The sequence below is a fragment of the Suncus etruscus genome, chromosome 2 (genome assembly GCF_024139225.1).
Source record: "Suncus etruscus isolate mSunEtr1 chromosome 2, mSunEtr1.pri.cur, whole genome shotgun sequence".
NCBI lineage: Eukaryota > Metazoa > Chordata > Mammalia > Eulipotyphla > Soricidae > Suncus > Suncus etruscus.
The window spans coordinates 90,375,893-90,399,598 of NC_064849.1; the positions used below are offsets into that span (position 1 = coordinate 90,375,893).

At 44.5% G+C, this 23,706-nt stretch overlaps 2 protein-coding genes across 2 annotated transcripts in view; both read left to right on the plus strand.

The window, feature by feature from the left end:
- The window catches only part of SEMA5A (semaphorin 5A), a 450,728-nt gene that overhangs the window by 70,514 nt on the left and 356,508 nt on the right, over positions 1–23,706 (plus strand). The window lies entirely within an intron of this gene.
- LOC126000798 (peroxiredoxin-2-like) lies at positions 20,048–20,922 on the plus strand. The gene has a single exon (XM_049767945.1). The coding sequence runs from the start codon at positions 20,112–20,114 to the stop codon at positions 20,706–20,708; it is 597 nt and encodes a 198-aa protein (XP_049623902.1). The 5' UTR covers positions 20,048–20,111; the 3' UTR covers positions 20,709–20,922.

Below are 23,706 nucleotides of genomic sequence, written 5' to 3' on the forward strand. Positions count from 1 at the left end.
CCTTTACTATTTCACACCTATGCATTGTGAGATTGTGAACTGGGACATGGTCTCCACCTCCAGAATGACTTTGCCTCTGTGACCAAGCACTTTTCTTACACTCAAATGCCCACAGTGCTCTATGCTGAAAAGTCCTGGCTCATCTGATTTTCAGATGTCACCTTTGCTTCTCCAAAATGATATTCATTGTTCTCACATTTTATTTCCTGATTCGAATAAGATAGTAAAGTTCTCCCAACCTACTCTTTCATGATAAAGTTGACTCATTGACTAGGTGTTCTTCTGTGACCTTGATTTCCTGAATGTTCTGTCACAACTAGGACTTGATTCCAGAAACTCTTAAGTTGTACTATAATTGGGATAATAATAAGGATGGTGGCCACAACTCAATTAGAGAAAAATGGTCTCTCAATTTGAGATATGTGGGCAAGACATTTATTTCATATTAGAGTTGACTTCACAGCATGGTTAAATGTGGTGGTTGGAGTTTTATTATATCTAAACCTTTTCTATCTCTCTCTCTTTTCTCTCTCTCTCTTTCTTTCTTTCTTTCTTTCTTTCTTTCTTTTCTTTCTTTCTTTCTTTCTCTTTCTTTCTTTCTTTCTTTCTTTTCTTTCTTTTTTCTTTCTTTCTTTCTTCTTCTTTCTTTCTTTCTTTTCTTTCTTTCTTTCTTTCTTTTTCTTTCTTTCTTCTTTCTTCTTTCTTTCTTTCTTTCTTCTTTCTTCTTTCTTTCTTTCTCTTTCTTTTCTTCTTTCTTTCTTTCTTCTTTCTTCTTTCTTTCTTTCTTATCTTCTTTCTTTCTTCTTTCTTTCTTTCTTTCTTTCTTTCTTTCTTCCTTCCTTCCTTCCTTCCTTCCTTCCTTCCTTCCTTTCTCTACTTCTTCCCTCCCTCCCTTTCTTTCTTTCTTTCTTTTTTTTGTGGTTTTTTTGGGTCACACCCGGCAGTGCTCAGGGGTTATTCCTGGCTCCAGGCTCAGAAATTGCTCCTGGCAGGCACGGGGGACCATATGGGACGCCGGGATTCGAACCGATGACCTCCTGCATGAAAGGCAAACGCTTTACCCCCATGCTATCTCTCCGGCCCCCTTTCTTTCTTTCTTTCTTTCTTTTCTCTTTTCTTTCTTTTCTTTCTTTCTTCTTTCTATTCTTTCTTTCTTTCTTCTTTCTTTCTTTCTTTCTTTCTTTCTTTTTCTTTCTTTCTTTTTCTTTCTTTCTTTCTTTCTTTCTTTCTCTACTTCTTCCCTCCCTCCCTCCCTCCCTCACTCCCTCCCTCCCTCCCTCCCTCCCTCCCTTCCTCCCTCCCTTCCTTCCTTCCCTAAAGACCTGGATGGTAATAGAATCTAAGTTTTTAACAAAATCAAAGATAGATTGAGGTACAGAACCTCAGTTATTTCAGGGTGTTGGCCCCGATCTCACTTCACTTTCCATTCTCCCAACCTCTGCTGTTTCCTTTCCTTCCACTTTCACCATCATCCAATGTGGAACTGCCACTTGCTTGGAGATCAGGAATTCCTTCCAATCACTTCAACCTCTGCCTGAATCTTGACCAGACCTTTGGACTGTGGAGAAAAGTCCCAACCAGGAAAACAGAATGCCTCAGTGTAAAGGAAGTATATGTAACAGTAAAAGTAGAAATGCCCAGCACTGCTGCTATTTAGGGACTGAGACTAGATATCTAACTTCTTCAGGCTGCCTAAGCCCCACAAGAGGGCCGAGAGCTCAGTTCCCCCAGAGCTGTGTGTCTGCAAACTTCATCATGTGAGTAACCCATCTCCTTGTGAGTAACCCATCTCCATCCTTCTTCCTATTTTTCCATCTGAATTTCTACCTCTCGGACTTCACAGTGAATTAGAACTTTCCAAATGCTGTTGAGGCTTTCATACTCTTGGACACATTTTGCCACTATCTTAGCCCTCGAGTACTCTAAACAAATGAGGAACAGCAACTGGAGGAACCAGGAGCTAGCACCTCTCAACTTTGCTGGGAACAGTGTCCTGGTGGAAGAGTCTAGATTCTAGACTGTTTGTGGCACATATTGGATGAATTTCAAATGCAAGTACAGAGAGGCCCTTTCCTGTCAAAGAACTGAGAGATTATTAACTTTGTCAAAACTTAAATTTTGGGGGGAGCTACACTCAGTGACATTCAGGGGTTACTCCTGGCTATGCGCTCAGAAATCATTCCTGGCTTGGAGGACCATATGGGACACAGGGAGATCAAATCGTGGTCCATCCTAGGCTAGCATGTGCAAGGCAGATGCCTTATGGCTTGCACCACTGCTCCAGCCCCATCAAAACTTAATTTTGAAAATTATTTTATTTTTGAGGCCAGAGAGTTAGTACAGTAGGTTGAGCACTCACCTTGCACTTGCCCAATCCGGGTTTGATCCCCAATATCCCAGGTGGTTTCCTGAGCCTGCCAAGAGTGATCCCTGTGTCCAGCCAGGCGTGATCCCTGAGCACCACTTTACATGTCTTCATAATAAAAAGAAAAATGATTTTATTCTATTTTATGTTTTTTTGGAGGGGGCATTGGGCCATATCTTGCTTTGTTTTCTCCTGGCTCAATGCTCAGGGATCACTTCTGGTGATGGTCAGGGATGCTGTGTAATAATCCAGGTTAGTTACATGCCAGGCAAGAGCCTTTCCCTGACTTTGTAACTCCAGTGTTTTTATTTCTAAAGTAATACCAAGAGAGGAAATAAAGTAATAGGAAGCAGGTAGGGAGGGCATTTGCCTTTCATGTGGCTGACTTGGGTTTGATCCCTGTATGGTTCACTGAGCACCATAAGGAGTGACCCCTGAATGTAAAATCAGGAGTGAGCACAGCTGGGTGTGACTTCAACTCCACTCTCTCCTGAGTAATAACAAGAACATCATTTTTAGGCAATGAAAACATATTAAAGCCTTGTATACTTTTCAGTTCTGAGGAATTTTCAAGCCAGCTGTTATTTTTCCAGTGAGAGAGTTAGCATCAGCTCTTCCTGGGATCTCATCCACTGGAAGTTTGGGATTGGGGGATGCTGGGACCAGGGTGGGATCCAACGAGCTGGCTTAGGGCCTTGCTCTGCTCTGCATCAGCCTCTCTGATGCTGGTGTGAGTCTTGGTGTTAGGGCTGGGCCCATCGTAACCTGTATCAGACCCCAAGAATCATCACATTCTTGAACAGCTAAGAAAACTCCATGGGACATTTGCTTCAGAGCACCAGCCCAAGTCACCCCACATATGATGGGACAGGGAGAGAGGGACTGAGACGAGAGACACAGTTTGAGCAGCAGTGAACAAAGGGGAATCAAGCAAGGCTGAAGGACAGCAGCTGTGCCTGGAGGTCTGGGGGTAATTCTAGGCCCCTAAAATTCCTTCCTGTGTGACCTTGATCACATCCTTAAACTGGGGACATGGGAAGCATATTCCTTCAGGCCTTCTGAACCTCACCATCTGTCCTGTGCTTAGATAGATAGACACTTGCTAGTTAAATGTTCGAAATCAGTCTTGGAGCCAGAGTGATATAGCATTGGTTAGAGCATTTGTGTTGGATGTGGCCAACCTAGGTTTGAATCCCAGCATCCCATAAGTTGTAAATCTAGGAGTAAATCCTGAGTGCACAGCCAGGAGTAACCCCTGAACACCTCTTGGTGTGGCCCCCAAATCAAACCAACAAAACCAAAGTCAAACAAAATCACTGTCCTGATTGTAAAGCTCCCTCCAGATTTCTGTGGATGGGGTCTGTCCTGGCCAGCCCCAAGTTTCAGAGATGGAGATTATTTCTCCTGCCTGGGATCCATTGCCTTCTCTGTCCCCAGACTTGCATTCAAGCTTCCATAGTTTTGTAGCAGAAATGAACATAGTCAGATAGCCACAAGCCAAAGGACTTAGCTTGAGAAAAAATAAGAAAGAAGAAAATGCAAGGAGCAGGGTATTTGGAAACAGAAACCCTGGTGAGGCTTTCATTGAGAAATCACTGATGGTAAATTTGTGCATCTCGCGAGACCTCATCGTCCTCCGTCTAGTGGAAAAGCTGATTGTCTCCAAGTCATTCTGGTTCGAGTCATGCTGAGGGTTTCAGAAAGAAATAGATCCTTGTAAGTCTTTAATATACTATGCTAAGGAGATGAGAGAAGTGACACCGTCTGACAGTCCTTTTAATCAGGCTCTGAACTTGAAGTTCATCCTGGATTCTCTTAATTTACAAGACAAATATTGGTGGCACCAGGTGAGGCTATTTTAAGACCTTTTCATTCATGCATATTAAAATACAGATGAGCGGTCATGATTTCAAGAAATGCTTGCTCAGAGGAGTGTGATCTTCTTGGTGATTGGATGGGGAAGGTATGCCCTGATTTTATGGGCTTTAAAAAATATTTCCATGGATGCAGCTATAAATTCTGGAAATGTATGTGTAGGAATATGTTTATTTCTTGAACATGAGAGGAAACACGGCAGTGGGAAAGTCTGCCATCTTTACTGAATATTTGAGCCTGGTGATTTTGGCCTGATGAAGCTGCTGTATTTCATGGATGAACTGTGAAGTTGACATTTTTAGCAGGTCTGGTTTTCTAGTTAAGACCCTGCTAAGTGGGGCTTATTGGATTCAGTGAGAAACATGCATCTTTAGAGTGTTACTCTTGGCTTATTCTTTGCGATGCCAATGCTAGAAGTCTCCAGGTCTCTCCAGATTCACTACTCTAGGACACAGGCCAGGAAGATGTTATTTGGGTTTCTTCTATTGTCCTGAAGCCTCCTTTAAAATGAGTTTTAACAATAATGCAAATGCATCTCATACCACAGGGACTGGTACACAGTAAAATGAACAAGAATAACTAGTGCTGATGCACATGTGGGGAGAAAGGGACTCTGATTCACCGCTGGTGAGAAGGTTGGCTGGTCCAGGCTTTGGGGAAAAAAACTGCACTTGGAGAAAATAAACCTGTTTTGTAAACCAAGAATATATTGTGAAGGCTCATTTTTGTTTTATTTTTAAGGATCAATGGGATTTGTCTTCTGGGGGAACACAAGCACCGCCACAATTTTCTTCTCACCAAGGGGTTTCAACCATATTGATCTTTATTTGTACAAGGCATGGCAATGCCCCCAAGACTGGGAACACTAATTCCTTTCATTCTCATTTATTTGCCCTTTCAAAGATTTGAACTTTGATATTCTACAGTCTGAATGTTTGTGGTTTGTATTCTGTGTGCTCCTGCCACTCCCCACCCACCCCCAATTATGTCAAATTCCTAACCCTGAAAGTGATGTTAGGAAGGTAGGGACTTTGTGATCAAGTCTGCAAGGTGACATTCAGTCATGGTATTCAATCTCATATGTAAGTTTGCACAAAGTCCCAGAGCTGCCTTTTATCTATAAGACTAAAAGAAATCTTTAGCCAAAAAGACAGATTTCTGGTCTTAAAATTCCTGCTTTCTGAATGGTAGAACCAAATTCATGTTGTGTATAAATTACTTAGTTTGTTGTAATTGTTGTAGAAGTCTAAAAAATGAAGATTCTTTCTCAAATATTGTATGTCTCAAACAGGTTCCAAAGTCTAGTTAGTTAGTGCTGGAGAACCATTGGCTTAGAATCTACATCATCTATCTACCAATTTGGATGGATAATGGATCTTGTACTGAGTTTTTTTAATTTGTTTTTGTTTGGGGGTCACACCTGTTCGTGTTAGGGTTCATGCTCAGAGGATACTCCTGATGGACTTGAGCACCCAATGGGGTGCAGGGATCAAACCTGATTTGTGTATTCCCTGCCAACTGTACAATTTCTTGGTTCTCTGTACTGAAATTTATGAACAGAAGGTGGTAGATAAGGGCCAGTTGTTGGGTTTTGTCCTCGTAAAGGGTATGGGACTTTAGTACTCTTTGGAGAGATAGATGGCCTGGCACAGTGACCAGAAGCTGGCAGAAGGCAGGAGACAAAGGCCAGAAACCAAGGTCTTTCTTGCAGCAGAACAGCATGAGACTGGGCTTTTAAGTTTGCATGGATTCCCATTGTTGAGTCCCTTTTTTTCAAATGCAGAAGGTGCTTTGCTGCAATGCCCAGCTCAGTGGACAGCTTCATGAATAGAACACAGACTCTTTTGTCATGTCTTTGCCAACCAGCTTTTGTCCCCCAACAGGGACATCATCTGCCTTTTCCCTAGACTGCAGCAAGCAAATTTATTTGCCTCCTTTGGAAGAAGAAGAGGGATATTCCAGATTGTTTAGTTTCTCCTCAAATATCTGAGAAAGAGAGTTCAGGAGCACTGGATATCTTCTCATCTGTTCTTAAGACATAAGAAATGGTAGAGGCCGAATGCCAGCCATTTATTAGTGATTTTATTTGTTTTCACTCTAATATAACTGATTTAAAAGTCAACTTTCTTTTATCACTTCCTCTCTGACTTGCTGTTTTCTCATAATATGACTGCATATTATCTGCATGTGGACCTTATTATCCTTCTTTATCTTCTAGTCATACTCCTGAAGAGATCCTTCTCCCCAATATTTCTACATGAGGCCATAAATATATTGTCCAGTGTCTAGAACATGCTTGTTATCAGTAGACTCAAACGAGTTTTTATTGGTCAAATAGCTGGCTACATATATATTATTCCTTTTAACAGAAAAGGAAAAATTCTTCCTTTTGTTACAGAATTGATTCAATGTGTAAGATGAAATCAATCAGGAGTATTAGGACAACAATTTATTTGAAAACACTTGCAGAGAGAGTTTCAAACTGTCAATTGGACAGGGACAGTTGAGGAAGTGACTAGTTTTAATCTTTTTCAAAAACTACTCATCTGTGAGTCTGGTTGTTCCATGGAAGGGAGGACAATGTGTGTATGGAGAGGGATGAGAAGGAATCCAGGAGGTGACACTGGTCCTAAGGACTAATGAACTTTTCATGTAGAAGGAACCTGTGTTCCCAAAGAAGTTATCTTTCTGGTTCTTAAGTGACCCCTCTCATTTCTGTTGACCAGCTTCTGTACTTCACCATTTTCAATGAATTTCTTACACTTAACTCATTAGTAATAACTTCTCATTGAAAGCCCTAACAGATTCTCAGAAAAGTGCAAATTGAATGTATATAGTTTCTTAACTAGCAAAATGAAAATTTTAATACAGATCACCATTACCTTTTGATCAAATAATACATGCCATCTACACATAAAAAGTTCTTCATAGCAAGAGAAACTAAGAAAATGGGGAAGTCCCTCCCGCCCGCCCCGACCGCGCGAACGCCGGCCTCCCTCCGGCTGGGGTTCCCTTGCCCCCGGGAAGGTAAGGAAGTCCCTCCTGCCTGCCCCGACCGTGCGACCAGCTGCCTTCCTCCTGCTGGGGCTCCCTTGCCCCCGGGAAGGCAAGGAAGTCCCTCCCGCCCGCCCCGACCGTGCGACCAGCTGCCTTCCTCCTGCTGGGGCTCCTTGCCACCAGGGAAGGTAAGGAAAGTCCCTCCCGCCCGCCCCGACCGCGCGAACGCCGGCCTCCCTCCGCTGGGGTTCCCTTGCCCCAGGGAAGGTAAGGAAGTCCCTCCCGCCCGCCCCGACCCGCGCGAACGCAGGCACTCCCTCCGGCTGGGGTTCCCTTGCCCCCGGGAAGGTTAAGGAAGTCCCTCCCCGCCCGCCCCGACCGTGCGAACCGGCTGCCTCCCTCCTGCTGGGGCTCCCTTGCCCCCGGGAAGGTAAGGAAGTCCCTCCTGCCTGCCCCGACCGTGCGACCAGCTGCCTTCCTCCTGCTGGGGCTCCCTTGCCCCCGGGAAGGTAAGGAAATCCATCCCGCCCCGCCCCGACCGCTGCGAACGCCGGCCTCCCCTCCGGCTGGGGCTCCCTTGCCCCCGGGAAGGTAAGGAAGTCCCTCCCGCCCGCCCCGACAGTGCGAACGCCTGCCTTCCTCCGGCTGGGGTTCCCTTGCCCCCGGGAAGGTAAGGAAGTCCCTCCCGCCCGCCCCGACCGCGCGACCGGCTGCCAGCCTCCTGCTGGGGTTCCCTTGCCCTGGGAAGGTAAGGAAGTCCCTCCCCGCCCGCCCCGACCCTGCGACCGGCTGCCTTCCTCCTGATGGGGCTCCCTTGCCCCCGGGAAGGTAAGGAAGTCCCTCCCTGCCCGCCCCAACCGCGCTAACGACTCCCTTCCTCCTGCGGGGGTTCCCTTGCCCCAGGGAAGGTAAGGAAATCCCAACCCGCCCCGCCCCGACCGTGCGACCGGCTGCTGCCTCCTGCTGGGGTTCCCTTGCCCCCGGGAGGGTAAGGAAGTCCCTCCCGCCCGCCCACGACCCGTGCGACCGGCTGCACTTCCTCCTGCTGGGGGTCCTTTGCCCCACAGGAAGGTAGGGAAGTTCCGCTCACCCACGCGAACAGCGTGAACGTGCCCGCCCCCCGTCGGGTATCTCCTGCCTCCCAGAAATAGCCAACAACAATAGGGCAAAGCAACGAATCAGGCCACAAAAAGAGCACAAGAGGAGCCAAACCGGGGCAAGCCCACCCAACAGTACCACTAGATCCACCCTCAGGGAGGGGACCCATTCCCACACCACAGGGGATCAAAAACAGACTGAAATTGGAAGAAACAGCTCTCCAAAGCACACCAATAAACACAAGGAAATATGGGTAAATCAAAGAGAACCCTAAGATCTGAAGATACGGAGACAAACCCTAACAAATTTCCAAGTCCGCCAAAACGCACAGATTTGTGGGAAAGTGACCTAAAAGCAGCAATGAGGAAGGAAACACAAGAACTAATAAAAGAAATGAGAGAAACTTTAGCTACGAGTATAAGATATCTATGGAGGAACGAATCACCCAAATTAAAGAAGAAATGTTAAAGAGTATGAGAGAGTTCATTCAAAAGAAGTGAAGGAATTAACAGACAAAGTAACAAGCCTTACTAGCAGAAAACACAGAGTTGGAGAAACACATCGAAGAACTCGAAGGAAAACTGCAAACAAAAAATGACCAAGAAACCAACAAAGAAATAAAAGGCAAAGCACTGGAAGGAAAAGTCCAGTACCTAATGAACAAGGACAAAAGAAACAATCTAAGAATCGTGGGTATACCAGAAGGGGAGGAAATAGGGAAAGGGGAAGAACAAGTAGTCAGAGAGATAATAGCAGAGAACTTCCCCACCCTTTGGAATGAAACTTCAGGGCAATTCCAGGAAATCAAGAGAGTTCCTAGTAAGATAGATCCTAATAAACCTACACCAAGACATATAGTAATCCAAATGGCAAAAAACAAAGAGAAAGAGGAACTTCTTAAGGCAATAAGAGAGAGAAACTAAGAAAATGATATTCCAAGTCGAGTTCCCAAGTCCGTAGAAGAAGAGTTTAAGCAACAGGAACCCATTTGCTTGACCAGAAGAACTGAGAATAAACTTCCAATAGACTGGTCCGTGATTTTTCATTTTCATTTTCCAATATCAGATTGACTGCTTAAATCAGTTGAGAATGACCCCTGAATTTCTAGGCCTAGCAATCTCTGGTTTCTCCTCAAGCAGACCTCATCCTGCTGAGTGGGACCATACTTCTTTTTTTCAAGAAATCCCCATGGAATGATTATCAGCAACATAAACTAGCTCTGTCTGGTACCCTGAGTTCTAGCATTGACTAAAGGCCCAATACTCAGAGACTCAGTGTATCTCCGATGACGGAGCACATGTGTTATGCTTTCTAGACATGGTTGTTTCTGCAAACAGAAAAATGCAATCTTCTTGCTTTGGGTGAATGTGAAGAACTGTTGATAGGCTAATCAGTTTCTCCCAGTTTTCTCCTATTTTCTTGCTCTTCTGTGCTATGTTTCTCCTCAGAGACCATGGCCTCAATAATTCTGTCTCCCTGCTCTCCCCCAGTGCTGCACTTTTATGTCCAATTTTGGGTCACTGATCATTCATCTAGTAGAGAATGTTTTTCAGGTCAAACTATTGTAGCCTTATGAGGTAGAAGATATATGGTGGCTCCAAAGGGAATAAAAAATAATTTAGGCACCTTTTTTATTTTCAAGAAAATACTGGCATGCCCTACAGTGACTTTGGTTTTGAAGTGTGTTCTTTCCCATGTGAACCAATACTATTTTTCTGCTAAAATTTCTAGTTTTGATTTCCAAGAGTAGTTTCAGAATTACCATTCATGAGAATTCTTATAGTGAAAAAAGGCCAAAGGGTGAACATTTACTCTTCTTTAGATGCAAGTCTGAATGTTTTGTCCTGATACTTTGGGAAACATTGATTTTTGTTTATTTATTTTTTCAAACTTACTTTCATATATTTTGAGGTTCTGTGATTAATAATACTGTTGTCTGTGGTTTCTCGTGTACGTAATTACAACACTATACCCATTTCCAGCATACATCCCTCCCTCCCTAGTGTACCCCAGTTTTCTTCCCTTTCAGACCTCCTTCCAGCACACACCAACTCTCTTGTGTGGGTTAGTTATGTTGAGTTGTATTTGGCCATTTGAAAGCTTTTCTAGATGCAGTTTTATATTACTGACGTGTGTGCCCTTGTCGTTAGGACAAAAATGCTCCCTTGGGAATCCTGTATTAGCTTACGCTAACTGGTTCTTATTCCTGATGGCCGAAAAACAAAACCATGCCACTTACCTCGTGTCTTCTGATCTAAAGGATACCAATCGTGAATTGTGTAAGAAGAACTGTAGCTTGCAGACTCTAATGTGTTATGCAGATGTCATGTTGGCAGGTCCTGAGGGAGCAGGCCAAACTCATCAGAGCTTGGATACATAAAGATTGGGTCTGAAGCTGTGTGAACTGGAGAGTTTCTGGGTGACTCTGGGCATAGTCCATGTGGACGCAAGGCCTTCCACTCGAATTGTCTCTCACATCGCCCCTTTTCTTATCACTGATCAGCTCTGGCACACTCATTCCCAAAGCAGCGAGCTTGGATTCAGAAGTTGAAGAGTTTTGTCTTTCTCTCTAGATTGTGCCACTTTTTATTCTGCTTCTTGGAAGGTTCATTTGTGTGAGTGTCTTGAAGTGAGAGGTAAAACATGGACTTTGCTCTATCTTTGCTCTTTACTCTCAAAGGAAGTACTTGAAGACAAGGACCTGCCTCTTGAGTTTCATTCATGTTCACTATGATTTGTTGAAAGTTGGCATAAGCCTCCATGCAGTGTATTGAATTTGGGCACGATGAAGCATAGAACCAAGCTAATCTGGGATGTGGTGCTAGCAAATCTTTCTGACCTGCCTGCTTCTAGAAGGATACTTTTGGGCCACAGCTTCTCTGTGTCTTTCCATGACATCTTCAGTGGCTGGTGGACCTTTTCCCAGTTGGTTTCTTGGCATCCAAGAAAAGACAACATGGAGATGTTGCTTACTATTTCTACAAGGAGAAAACATTGCAGTATTCAGTTAACTTTGCATTTTTATGTCAGGAGGAAAATAACTGTAATCCCATTATCAAGGGCTGTCAGGCCCTAATTAGATTTTTCTCCTCTCCTCCCTTTACCCCATGGGTTTCCGCTAATCCTGTTTTATAAATAGAAAGACTGTACTGACAGTTTCCCCATAGAAATAAATAAGTTAATAATTAATTATTAATGTTACCCGAGTATCTTTCTTGAAGAATCTCACAGTATCAGTAGGCATAGTTAGATAAGAAAGCAGAAAGTAAAAAAAAAAGACTTTAGAATTTTGTACTTTGTGAATGAACAATATTTGGTGGTGGAATGCTTATTGATGTGTGTTTATTACAGATTGACCCACATTTATTTTGTTTTGTTTTGAGGCTACACCTTGTGATGTTCAAGGGTCACTTCTAGCTCTGTACTCAGAAATTACTGCTGGCAATGCTTGGGACACTATATGGGATGTTGTGGATCCAGCCTGGGTTAGCTGCATGCAAGGCAAGGGTCATCAGCACTATACTTTCATTCTGGCCCTGATCCAGATGTTTTTTGTTTTTGTGCAGGAATTGATTCCAGGTTTCAGACATGTGAGATATAAGCTCTACCACTGAACTACACTCCTCCCCTTATAATAAGTAATCCTTATTTCTTCAGAATATTTTTAGATACAGAAAATTATGTGTGAGATCCAGAGATTTCCTATACTCTCTGCACTCTTTCACATACCCACAACATCCAGTATCATTAACATCTGCACCAGAGTAGAACAAGGGGTATGACGGATACACTTAAATAGTGCCTCAGTGTTCTTCCCAGGTCTATATTTAAGATCCTTAATCTTGGAGTGGCACTTTCTGTAGCTATGGACAAGTGGGTAACGATCTGCATCAGCTGTTATTCTAGGACACAGTTGTTTCACTCCTGGCAATGCTCAGGACACCATATGGGATGTCAGGGATCAAACCTGCATTGGCTATATGCAAGGCAAGCGTCCTCCAGATCTGTGCTTCAACTCTTCATTCTTCCCTGCCCCCATCACCTGGGAATCTCTGTTTTCAAGGTTCCACTGAGTCTTTTGGGCTTGATAGTGCATTTCATTAAAGACCATTTTGTGGACTTAAGATCACTTATTTATCTATTTATGAGCTAAAGGACAACTTGTTTTGGCTATTCTGTATTATCAGACAGTATGTTTTGAAGGAAATTTCTTTTATGCTGTTTTCTTTTTATGTTTTCTTTTTGGGCCACACTCAGCTCAGAACTTCCTCCTGGCAGGATTGGTGACCATCTGGTGTGTCAGAGATTGAACCCCAGTCATCTGTCATCTGCATGCCAAGCAAGTGTCCAACTCATTGCACTCTCTTTCCAGCCACTTATGCTATTTTCTTATGAATAATGGGTTTTCATAAAGAAAAACCAAGGGGCATAAGGAGATTGCAAAACCTCAGTAGACTGTGAGTAGGACTTGGATGTTTGGGAGGTTAGTGGGCTTGGCAGCCATCAAATGTCCAGCTTTTAGAAGCCGCCTTCTTACCCAGAATGTATCTTGGCTCCCTCCCTCAGAGCCAGTGATATCTCATGCAGTTAGTTCTCTAAGAGTTCAAATTGATAGATCAACACTGCCTGGTGGGATGCAGTTGAGCTTTGGAATTTGTTGAACATTTGTGGGAATCGAGGCAATTTGGTTTAATTTTTATTTTTGGAGGCACACCTGGCATAACTGTTGGGGGTTACTCCTGAAGCAGTGTTTGGAGTGAGGCTCATTCTACAGTTCTTAAAAGGATGAGGCAGTACCGAGGGATTGGACCCAAATTTTCACCATATACTCTGGCCCCCTTTTAGATGTCTCCTTGCTAATCTTCTTGGACCTCTGTTTTTCCTTCTAGAAGAGGTATCAGTAATGCCTGTTGAGAATGTGCATATGAACCCTGGCATAGAAAAGTAGCTGGCAACCAGTTATCATTCCTCAACAAGCTGAATCACTTCATTGCATTTACTTATTATGCAGTTTGTTGTCTTTTTCCCTTACAATTCATGTGAGCCACAAGGGCAGATAGGTTGTGTTTTTCTGACCTATTACTATCAGATCTCTGGTCCCTAGAAAAGGACCCAGTGGTACAGGCTAAGAGATTGTGCTGGGCCTCTATCCTTATTTTAAATCAGTCTTACTGAAACTTGCCAAGGGTAGGAGTGAACTGGGACAAATTGTGTTTGTCCACAAATTGAGAGTTTCTTCACTGGCAGGTTGGTTGATTTTACCCTTGGTTTCTTTTCTCTTTAAGTAGCTAGACTAAGGACCACCCAGTTTATCCTTTAAAAATCAGCTTAGTCAGGTTAATATGAAAAAAAAATAGATCTAATATGATACCAAGAGTTCTGATACTATAAGGAAATTAATTTTTTCTATTTTTAGTTTGTTTTGGGGCCACACCTGAAATGCCCAGGGTTTAGTTATAGCTCTGTGCTCAGGGATTACTTCTGGTGTGTTCAGGGGACCTATTGGGTGCTGGGGATCAAACCCTGATTGGCCGCATGCAAGGCAATTACCCAGTCCACTATCACTCAGTCCCCCATAAGGCATTCTTCATATTGAACTGACTAAGCACCCTGTGGGATCATTTTAGTGGCTTAGTTATTTTTTGGGGGAGGGGTTGGGTCACACCCGGCAGCACTCAGGAATTACTCATGGCTCTACACTCAGAAATCTCCCCCAGCAGGCTCAGGGGACCATATGGGATGCCCAGATTCAAACCACCGTACTGCATGTAAGGTAAATGCCCTAATTCCATGCTATCTCTCCGGCCACTGGTTTAGTTATTTTTGACCTATCTGCCCTGCAGTTGCAGAAACTATAAGTGAATAATTTTACTTAGTAGAGGAGACTGGAATACAAACTTTGCCTTCATTTTTAGAAAAAAAGTTCTGTGCAAAATTATGTACAACTTACTGATTTCAATTTGGCTATTTCTTTAGCCTATGACAAGTCAGTGGATATCATTTCTCTTCTCCTTATTATGTGAGACAATTTTGGTTTGAGGTTTCCTGCACCCCAAGTTTTCAGACAAGAATTCTGCACATAGACACACTCTGGGGTGGTGGTGGTTATTAGGTTCCCTCCCTTTGCATGTGCTTGAGTGGGCCACAGCCTGAGAGAAGCCATCACTCCTGGTGTAATCTCTGCCTTTAATTGGCTTCTTATTCTTTGTCTAATCCCTTCATAGCTGCATTCTTTCCCTCTCCTTAAATCTTCAAGTATTATTCACTTAAACTGCTTCACTTCTATAACTTAAGCTTCTCTGTTTTTGATTTCTGATCCTCCTCGGAACCTTTGCATTCTAAGAATGTAATTTAAGGGTTTGCCTCACAGTACATAATGGGGCTGGGCAGGGAAACCAGCTTAGAGTGAGATACTCAGAATTCAGCTGCCTTGATTTCAGCAGTGAGCTCTATTCTTTGGTCTCTGCAGGCTTTCCAACCTTTGTTTTTGTTTTGGGACATTGAACTGTGTCTCTGAATCTAAACTTTCCTTCTGACTTCTTTTGAGTCTTGAGTATGAAGAGAGAGGCCTGGACTTGTAGGCAGCTCCCTGAAGGTCTAGATCATACTCCTCCCTCCAGATAATATGACCCTGGTACCTTTAGCCGAAAGGCACCACGAGCTGACAGGCCGGGCATGTTGTTCTTGATCAATCAAAGCATATAGTTGGCTTGTTCCTACTCACAAATGCAGGGTAGCCACCCAAAATGAATCTAATTGCCTAAATAAATAACCCAAGTATTTTATTGCCTGCAACCTTTCAGGTATTGAATTATTAATGCTGCATCCTCCAGATCAGCTGCTGCTAATGATTGATTGGCCTGGGGTGGTTAATAGTCTCCAATCAGTGGTAAAGAGCCCTGATGACTGATTCTACCACCTTCTAGCTTGGAGTCTTGGCTCAGTTTTGGAATCAGGAATAGAGTCAAAATTCAGCACTTTGCAGTGTTGGATTTTCAGCATTTTAATTATTTTAAATAATGCCATATATAGTTGCTGGTTTTCCTTTGTTCACACACACACACATACACACACAAACACACACACATTCACACATTGGGCAGTGTTGGGAGCTTGTCACATCTGAGCTTGGGTGCTAGTGGTCTGCAGAGTTCAGGACTGGAACAATTATACAGCAGATAGAGGATTTGCTTTGCATGCTGCCAACCCAGGTTTGATCTCTGGCATCCCATATAGTCTCTGTTCACCTCTAAGGAGCGATTTCTGAGTGCAAAATCAGGAGAAACCCCTGAGCATCGTGAGATGTGTCCTTCGTCCCCTCCCAAAAAAGACTATGAGGCCCTAGAGAATTCTCTAGCCCCCAAATGTCCAGAGTACCTTGGTGAATGAGCAAACTCTTGGTTGGACCAGGCTGATGATGTGATGAGCTGAGTGAGCCCCATCCATCATCACAGACACTGTATTCTTAGAGGTGTCTGTTAAGCATGGAGCAGACTGTGGGCATGAATCACAGTGAGGGAGATAGTCAGGGGGACCCAGGCCTTTCTCTCTGGGGGCTCTGAAGGGAATGAGAGTCAGAGCCTGGGAAGAATCTGCAGCTTCACATGCAAGCTCTTTACATCCAGGCCACCTGTTCATCCTTATTTAAAAGGCTCTGGATTGGTTTGTTTCCCAACCACAGTGTCCTGCTGGTAAGAAAACTAAGGCTTAGACCAGTCTCAACTCTGCCTGCCAGCTCCTGCTCAGAAGTCCCTGCTATGAGCCTTAACCCTTTGCACCCCATTGGCAGTGTGTGTGTGTGTATGTGTGTGTGTTTAAATCCTTGTCATTTCCCAGTGGGAAAAAACATTCTGATATTGTCTTAATCAGAGTGACGGTATGGAGCGATGTTCAGTGTATCCTGGAATGATTTCCCTGCATGCACAGAATCAAAGCAAACTCTCCAGAAGCTCAACTCAGGTGAGGGGAGTGTAGCCATTTCACAGGATATTTAGCTCCTCCAGGAAGGGACTTGTGGTACCGTTTATCCAGCTTATTGCTCATGTGTCATATCCTCCAACATTGCTCCCACATGTCCTGGCCTGAGGGAAGGAGGTGGGGCATGTGCATTAGCTTGTCTCCAGTTGTCAATGCAAAGTACAACATTGGAACTGCAGCAAAAGTCACTCAGCTTCATTCCACTGTAGGGAAATTCAAACCGTTAACTTTTCCTTTATTTTAAACATAAGATTGATTAGGATGAGAGACTAAGGAAATGCCCCGTGTGTGTTAAGGGGAATGGGACCAGCATGTGAAAATGCACCACAAGCCACATTTCCAACCCCAGGTCTGAAGCAGGGTTGTCACATGAATTAATAAAGTGAGACAGTCATGAGAAAGAAAAGCAAGGAGTTGGGGAGCTTCCAGCCTCTTAAGTCTGAAAGCCTCACAAATTGAACTCTTTTTTTCATTTTTGGTTTTTGGGGCATACCCAGCTGCGCTCAGGGGTTACTCTTGGCTCTGTGCTCAGAAACTGCCCCTGGCAGGCTCAGGAGTTCATATGGGATGCTGGGAATTGAATCCAGGTTAGCTGCATGCAAGGTAAATTCCCTACCTTTTCACTCTGGCCCCAGACCTCCTTTTATTAACCAACTCAAATCCCAATGAGGGTTCAGTGAGAGACAAAAGTACCTATCAAGTTAATTTAGTTTAGGTTTGGACTTTTACATGTCAAAGGCATGAGTGAAAAGGAAAGAGAAAGCTAGGGAATGCCTTTGTTTCAGGTTAAAGCAGGGTGTTCTAACACCAGCCCAAGACTTCACCTTTGGAATTTGAACTGTTTCTGTGAGACTGTGTGTGTGATCTTAGATGTTTTGTTCCCTGTGTGCATGCATGTACATGTCTGCTTCATTGAAGTAATGTTGGTCTGTGAAGGTGTCGAGGGTCAGGTGTCAGCACTGAATTTATCTCCCACCGCCCCCCCCCCACACCAATCTGTATTGCATCTATTTTCTACCCACAGCTGCATGTATGTATGATCCTTTTCTCCTCACCCATTCTGGCAAACACTATTGGATTCATCAAGTCTGAAAGTTTTTTTTTTTTTTTACTTTGTTCTTGCACCACATTTGGTGGTGCTCAAGGGTTACTCCTGACTCTGCACTTGGAAATTACTCCTGGCAGGCTCAGGGAACTATGTGGGATGCCAGAGATTAATGCCAGAGAGTTACCATATGCAAAGCAGACAGCCTCCCAGCTGTGCCATTGCTCAGCCCCCTGTTTTGTCTTGTTTTGTTTATTCACACATTCTGTTTCTTTGTGTTTCACCTGTGAATGAAGTCAGAGGTGGAGGACTTCTTTTTTTTTTTTCCTGAAACTTTGAACAGAATGCCCTTGAAGTCCATTTTTATTTTGCATTTTTTTATCATAGAAAATATAAAGTATCCTTTAAACATCTCTAGGGTGAGTAAAATATGGTGTCTGTATGACCTGTGAAAGCAACAGGGTGTATTTCTTCATGAGAACATGGGTGCTCACCTGCTGTAGATGCAGAAGTGAGCTCAACCCCAGCATTGCAGACTCTGTGAGTGTGTCTGAGTCAAGTGCATGGAAAGAGAAGCATTTTTCATCAGTCATCTTTACAGAATGAATTGGATCAGATGGACAGAAGGAAGGTTTCCTTGTCTTGTTTCATGGACTTTTACACTTGCAACGATAGGTCATATCATCGTTTAAGATGAAAAACAAACCTTTAGTAGAGAAACTTTTAGTAGAGAACAAGTACAGTAATTGCCAGCAGCTCCACCCAGCACCCGGAGTGCAGGTGGGAAACATTTTCCTGCTTTATGGTGGCTGGACTTGTTTCCTGCAGGGAGCATGTATGTGTTTCTGCATGTTCTGGATCCTCAGACTTTGGAGGTAGTTGCTTCCGGCTCACATTGTTGGAGATTCAGCTGAGCTCGTCAAGTCCCTGCAGATGTGGTGCAAGAAGGAACTTCCTTAAGCTGCTCTGACTCCGTTCACGCCATTTCTGTGCAGGGTATCAACTGAGGGACCCAGCTCTGTAGCTGGGGGCTGGCTTTATCCTCTGACTCCACACTCCCACCTTCCCTCCTGCCTTGGCCTGCCGTGGATTTATTGACACTTAGAGGCAGCGTCTAGGGTGCATGTCTCCCATGCTTCACTACAAAGGCCCCACCTATGTGCAGGTATTTCTTAGCTGATTCCTGTGTTCTTCTTGTGGTCTCTCAGGGGCTTGTCACCTGGAACTCATCTTTGCTTTTTTGGGGGGAATAATTTTTTTAATTGAATCACCAGGAAATACAAAGTCACAAAGTAGTTCATGGTTGACTTTTAGTCATCGAGTATTCAACACTAATCCCTTTACCTGTGTACATTTCCCATCATCAATGACTCCATTTTCCTTCCCCACCCTCCTTACTCCCTCCTCTTCAACTCTCTTCCTTTTTTCCTTTTAGCACTGTATTTAGTAATACTGTTCCCTAAGGGGTATGATGCATGTCCCGTTCCCTCCTTTCAGTACCCAGTTCTTGGTTGATCATTCACAACTACTATTATAGTCAGAATTTGAAAATAACCCAAGTGCCCCACCACAGATGAGTGGAGAAACTGTGAACTTTATGTTTTCTATTTCTGCTTCTTCCTTGCCCCTTTCCCCTAGGACTTGCCCTAGGCCATGACCCATGACTGCCATTGATCTAGGAATTCTTGGTGGTCCTTTAGAGGACTGCAGGGGATCTGTGCCCCTCCACAGGACTCAGTCTGCTCTGAGAACAAGGGTCTGAGGACTTCTCTCATTTCCCTCCTACGCACAACCGATTTCCAGTATCACTGAATGCTGTTAGGGGGTGGCATGAAAGGACACAAATCAAAACAAAAACTCCCTGTGAATGTTCTGGTGCCTTTGCTACACTCAAAAATGTTAGGAGTCAGAAAGAAGAAAGAGCAAAGCAAACGCCCAACTCCACACTGCTGAGCTTTGAGAGGAAAAGTGCAAGATCCCATGTTCTGTGGACACAGATGCCTTTAGAAAGTGGGGTGGACTGAATAAATTTTAAAACATAATATAGGGCATGAAGAGCTCAAAATAAACCCCAAACCTGCTGTGTAGGCATTCAGGTTCTTATTCTCCTCTTTGGTCACAGCTGCTCTGGGTCTTAGAGTTTAAACTCTATTCTGGAGTTAAACTAATAAACACCACAGTGTACATGGCATAGGTGTGTGTGTGTGTGTGTGTGTGTGTGTGTGTGTGTGTGTGTGAGGGGGGAAGTAGGGAAAGATTGGAGAGTCACAGAGGCAGTGGTAGTTTGGGGGCACTTCTGGGGTAGGATTCAGTAATATTGTACGTCAATATCATCAACTTTGACACTGCTTTAATCATTGTTCCTGAACTATAATAAAAATTTGCTAGAGGGCCAGAGTGATAGCACAGTGGGGAAGGCATTTGTCTTGCATGTGGTTGAACCAGGTTTGATCTCTGGCATCTCATATGGTCTCATGAACCTGCCAGACGTGATTCCTAAATTCAGAGCCAGGAGTAGCACCTGAGCTGAGCTCTTCTAGGTGTGATCCCAAAATCAACCAACCAAAAAAAAAAAAAAAAAAAAAAAAAAACAGCAACAAAAACAAACAAACAAAAAAAAAAACAACCTTGACTTAAAACTTAAGTTGAGTCCCATTTTTAATAATTAAAAAAATGATTTTACGGGGCGCTCACCTCGGCATCCACGCTGCACCGTGTCTGTGCGTCCTGCGCCGATCCACGCAGCTTGCAGACATGGCCTCGGGGAACGCGCACATTGGGAAGCCGGCCCCCAACTTCCAGACTACGGCTGTGGTGGATGGAGCCTTCAAGGAGGTGAAACTCTCCGACTATCGGGGGAAGTACGTGGTCCTCTTTTTCTACCCACTGGACTTCACCTTCGTGTGTCCCACCGAGATCATCGCCTTCAGCGAGCACGCAGACGCCTTCCGCCAGCTGGGCTGCGAGGTCCTGGGGATGTCGGTGGATTCGCAGTTCACCCACCTAGCTTGGATCAACACCCCCAGAAAGGAAGGAGGCCTGGGCCCCCTGAAAATCCCCCTGCTGGCCGATGTCACCCGAAGCCTGTCCCACGACTACGGGGTATTGAAGGAAGATGAGGGTATTGCCTACAGGGGCCTCTTTATCATCGATGGCAAAGGGATTCTCCGCCAGATCACCGTCAATGATTTACCTGTCGGGCGCTCCGTGGAAGAGGCTCTGCGGCTGGTCCAGGCTTTTCAGTACACCGACGAGCACGGGGAAGTCTGTCCTGCGGGCTGGAAGCCAGGGAGCGACACCATCAAGCCCAGCGTGGACGACAGCAAGGAATACTTCTCCAAACACAACTAGGTGGTGCCCAACCGCCCTTTGCACACCTGGCACTTATGCTGGGCCTCCCCCCTCCCCCCCCCCCACTGTCCACAGAACAGAGAGAAGTCAGATCCGCTCTTTTGACGTACTAGGAAGGGTTCTGGTGAGCGGTGACCCCCGCTCTGGAGTCCACGTAGCAGGGCAAACGCCTAGAAGGAGCCAAATAAAGTGTTTGGGCTAAAAAAAAAAAAAATGATTTTACTGTAGAATGTTTGTTGCGATCCTGGGCCGCCGCCCTTACCGGACCGGAAGCTTATGGGACGACAGTCCGCCACCGGACGTCTCTGAGACCGAACTCAAAAAAAACATGGAGGAAGAAGACTCGTTATGAGAACTTAACCACCTGCACGAAAATTTTTGAAGACTTGATTTTGAAGAATGAAAAGAAAACGGGAAGTATTTTCATGTAAAGACATTAAAGTGTTCTTGTGGCAAAAGCTGGCTCCCTGTGTGTGACACCAGGCGGGGAAAATCCGCGAAAGTACACCGGCCCAGTGGGGCTCAGCTGTGAAAGACTGTGAGTGTGACCTGTCTATGTCTGTCTACTGTCCTCTTGCGTGAAACTCTTGCGAGTGGGGCAAAAAGAGCCTCCAGAAACCTCGCTCGCCCAGACGCCATTTTCAGGGAGGGACTTCAGAGCATACAAACCGGCTAACCTTTGCAAAAGCTGGCTCCCTGTGTGTGACACCAGGCGGGGAAAATCCGCGAAAGTACACCGGCCCAGTGGGGCTCAGCTGTGAAAGACTGTGAGTGTGACCTGTCTATGTCTGTCTACTGTCCTCTTGCGTGAAACTCTTGCGAGTGGGGCAAAAAGAGCCTCCAGAAACCTCGCTCGCCCAGACGCCATTTTCAGGGAGGGACTTCAGAGCATACAAACCGGCTAACCTTTGCAAAAGCTGGCTCCCTGTGTGTGACACCAGGCGGGGAAAATCCGCGAAAGTACACCGGCCCAGTGGGGCTCAGCTGTGAAAGACTGTGAGTGTGACCTGTCTATGTCTGTCTACTGTCCTCTTGCGTGAAACTCTTGCGAGTGGGGCAAAAAGAGCCTCCAGAAACCTCGCTCGCCCAGACGCCATTTTCAGGGAGGGACTTCAGAGCATACAAACCGGCTAACCTTTGCAAAAGCTGGCTCCCTGTGTGTGACACCAGGCGGGGAAAATCCGCGAAAGTACACCGGCCCAGTGGGGCTCAGCTGTGAAAGACTGTGAGTGTGACCTGTCTATGTCTGTCTACTGTCCTCTTGCGTGAAACTCTTGCGAGTGGGGCAAAAAGAGGCTCCAGAGGAGCATGGCCGCTCTGCTTCGCTACGCGGCCGTGCACTCTTTCGAAGGAAAGAACTCCATTGCAACAAGAAGGAAAAATCACACTAAGAACGGCGCTATATCACAGAAGCAAACATTTCTCTCTGGACTGTCTTCTCTGTTGCATGCTCGGGCCTAAGATTTGACCCAGTGTGAGGCTTCATCCACGGAGGACTCCCCTCCCTTAGAGGCAAGTCAGCCCATCCAGAAAGGGAGGAGCCAGAGGAGTGTGCTGCCTACATCATATAGACAATGAATACCACCACAACACGTAGAAAAACCCACAATACAAGTGTGACAATGGGGAAACAACGCAGGCCAGCATCAGACATAGAGAATGAAGATGACAATTCTGAGGACCAGATAATGACTGAACAACTAATCAACCTCTCAGATAAGGACTTTAGACTAGCAATATGGAAGGTGCTCAACAGACTCCAAGAAACCATGGATCGAGTTGAACAGAACACTAATAAGAACCAAGAAAATATGAAGGCAGAAATGACAAAACTCCAAACTGAAATAACATGTCAACTAACAGGCCTGAAAAAGTCAGTAAACGAAGTGAATGACAAAATGGATAAGCTCTGGGACAGGGTATCAGAAGCTGAGAATAGACTTGGTGCTGTGGAAGATGAGATACATAACAATTCCATACAGCAGGAGAGATTGGACAAAAAACTTAAAGCAAATGAGCAGACAATGGAAAAATTAGTCAAAGAATGGGAACAGACGAAAATAGAAGTCTATGATAAGATCAACAGAAACAACTTAAGAATCATTGGAGTCCCAGAGACCCAGGAAGAAAATTTCCAGGAAGAATCAATGGTCAAGAACATCATTAAAGAGAAACTTCCAGAGCTAAAGAATATATGTGATCAAATCCTGCATGCCCGAAGAGTACCAACCAAAAGAGACCCCAGAAAAACCACCCCAAGACACATCCTAGTCACAATGACAAATCCCACAGATAGAGACAGAATTCTGAAAACAGCAAGATCAAAAGGGGAAATCATGTTCAAGCAAGCTTCCCTGAGATTTACAGCAGACCTGTCACCAGAAACGCTCAATGCCAGAAAGCAGTGGAGGGATATTGTGACAAGACTGAATGAAATGAATGCTTCACCCAGAATACTATACCCAGCAAAACTCACTTTCCGGTTTGATGGAAGAATACATGGTTTCACAGACAAAAAACAGCTCAGAAACTTCACAGACACAAAACCAGTCTTAAGAGAAAAACTGAAAGACCTAATCTAAGACAAGACTACCCAAAAGACACACCAAATTTTGAAATAAAGATGGCGTTAAATCCCAGGACAATTCTTTCTCTCAACGTCAATGGACTAAATGCACCAGTTAAGAGACACAGAGTGGCTAAATGGATCAAAAAACTCAATCCAACCTTCTGCTGCCTACAAGAAACGCACCTGAATAGTCAGAACAAACATAGACTCAAAATAAAAGGCTGGAGAAAAGTTATCCAAGCAAACAACACCCATAAAAAAGCTGGAGTGGCCATACTAATATCAGATAATGCAAACTTTATACTCAGGAAGGTTGTAAGGGACAAAGACGGACATTTTATATTAATCAAGGGGTACGTAGAGCAGGAAGAATTCACTCTCCTAAACATATATGCACCGAATGAGGGGCCAGCAAAATATTTAATACAA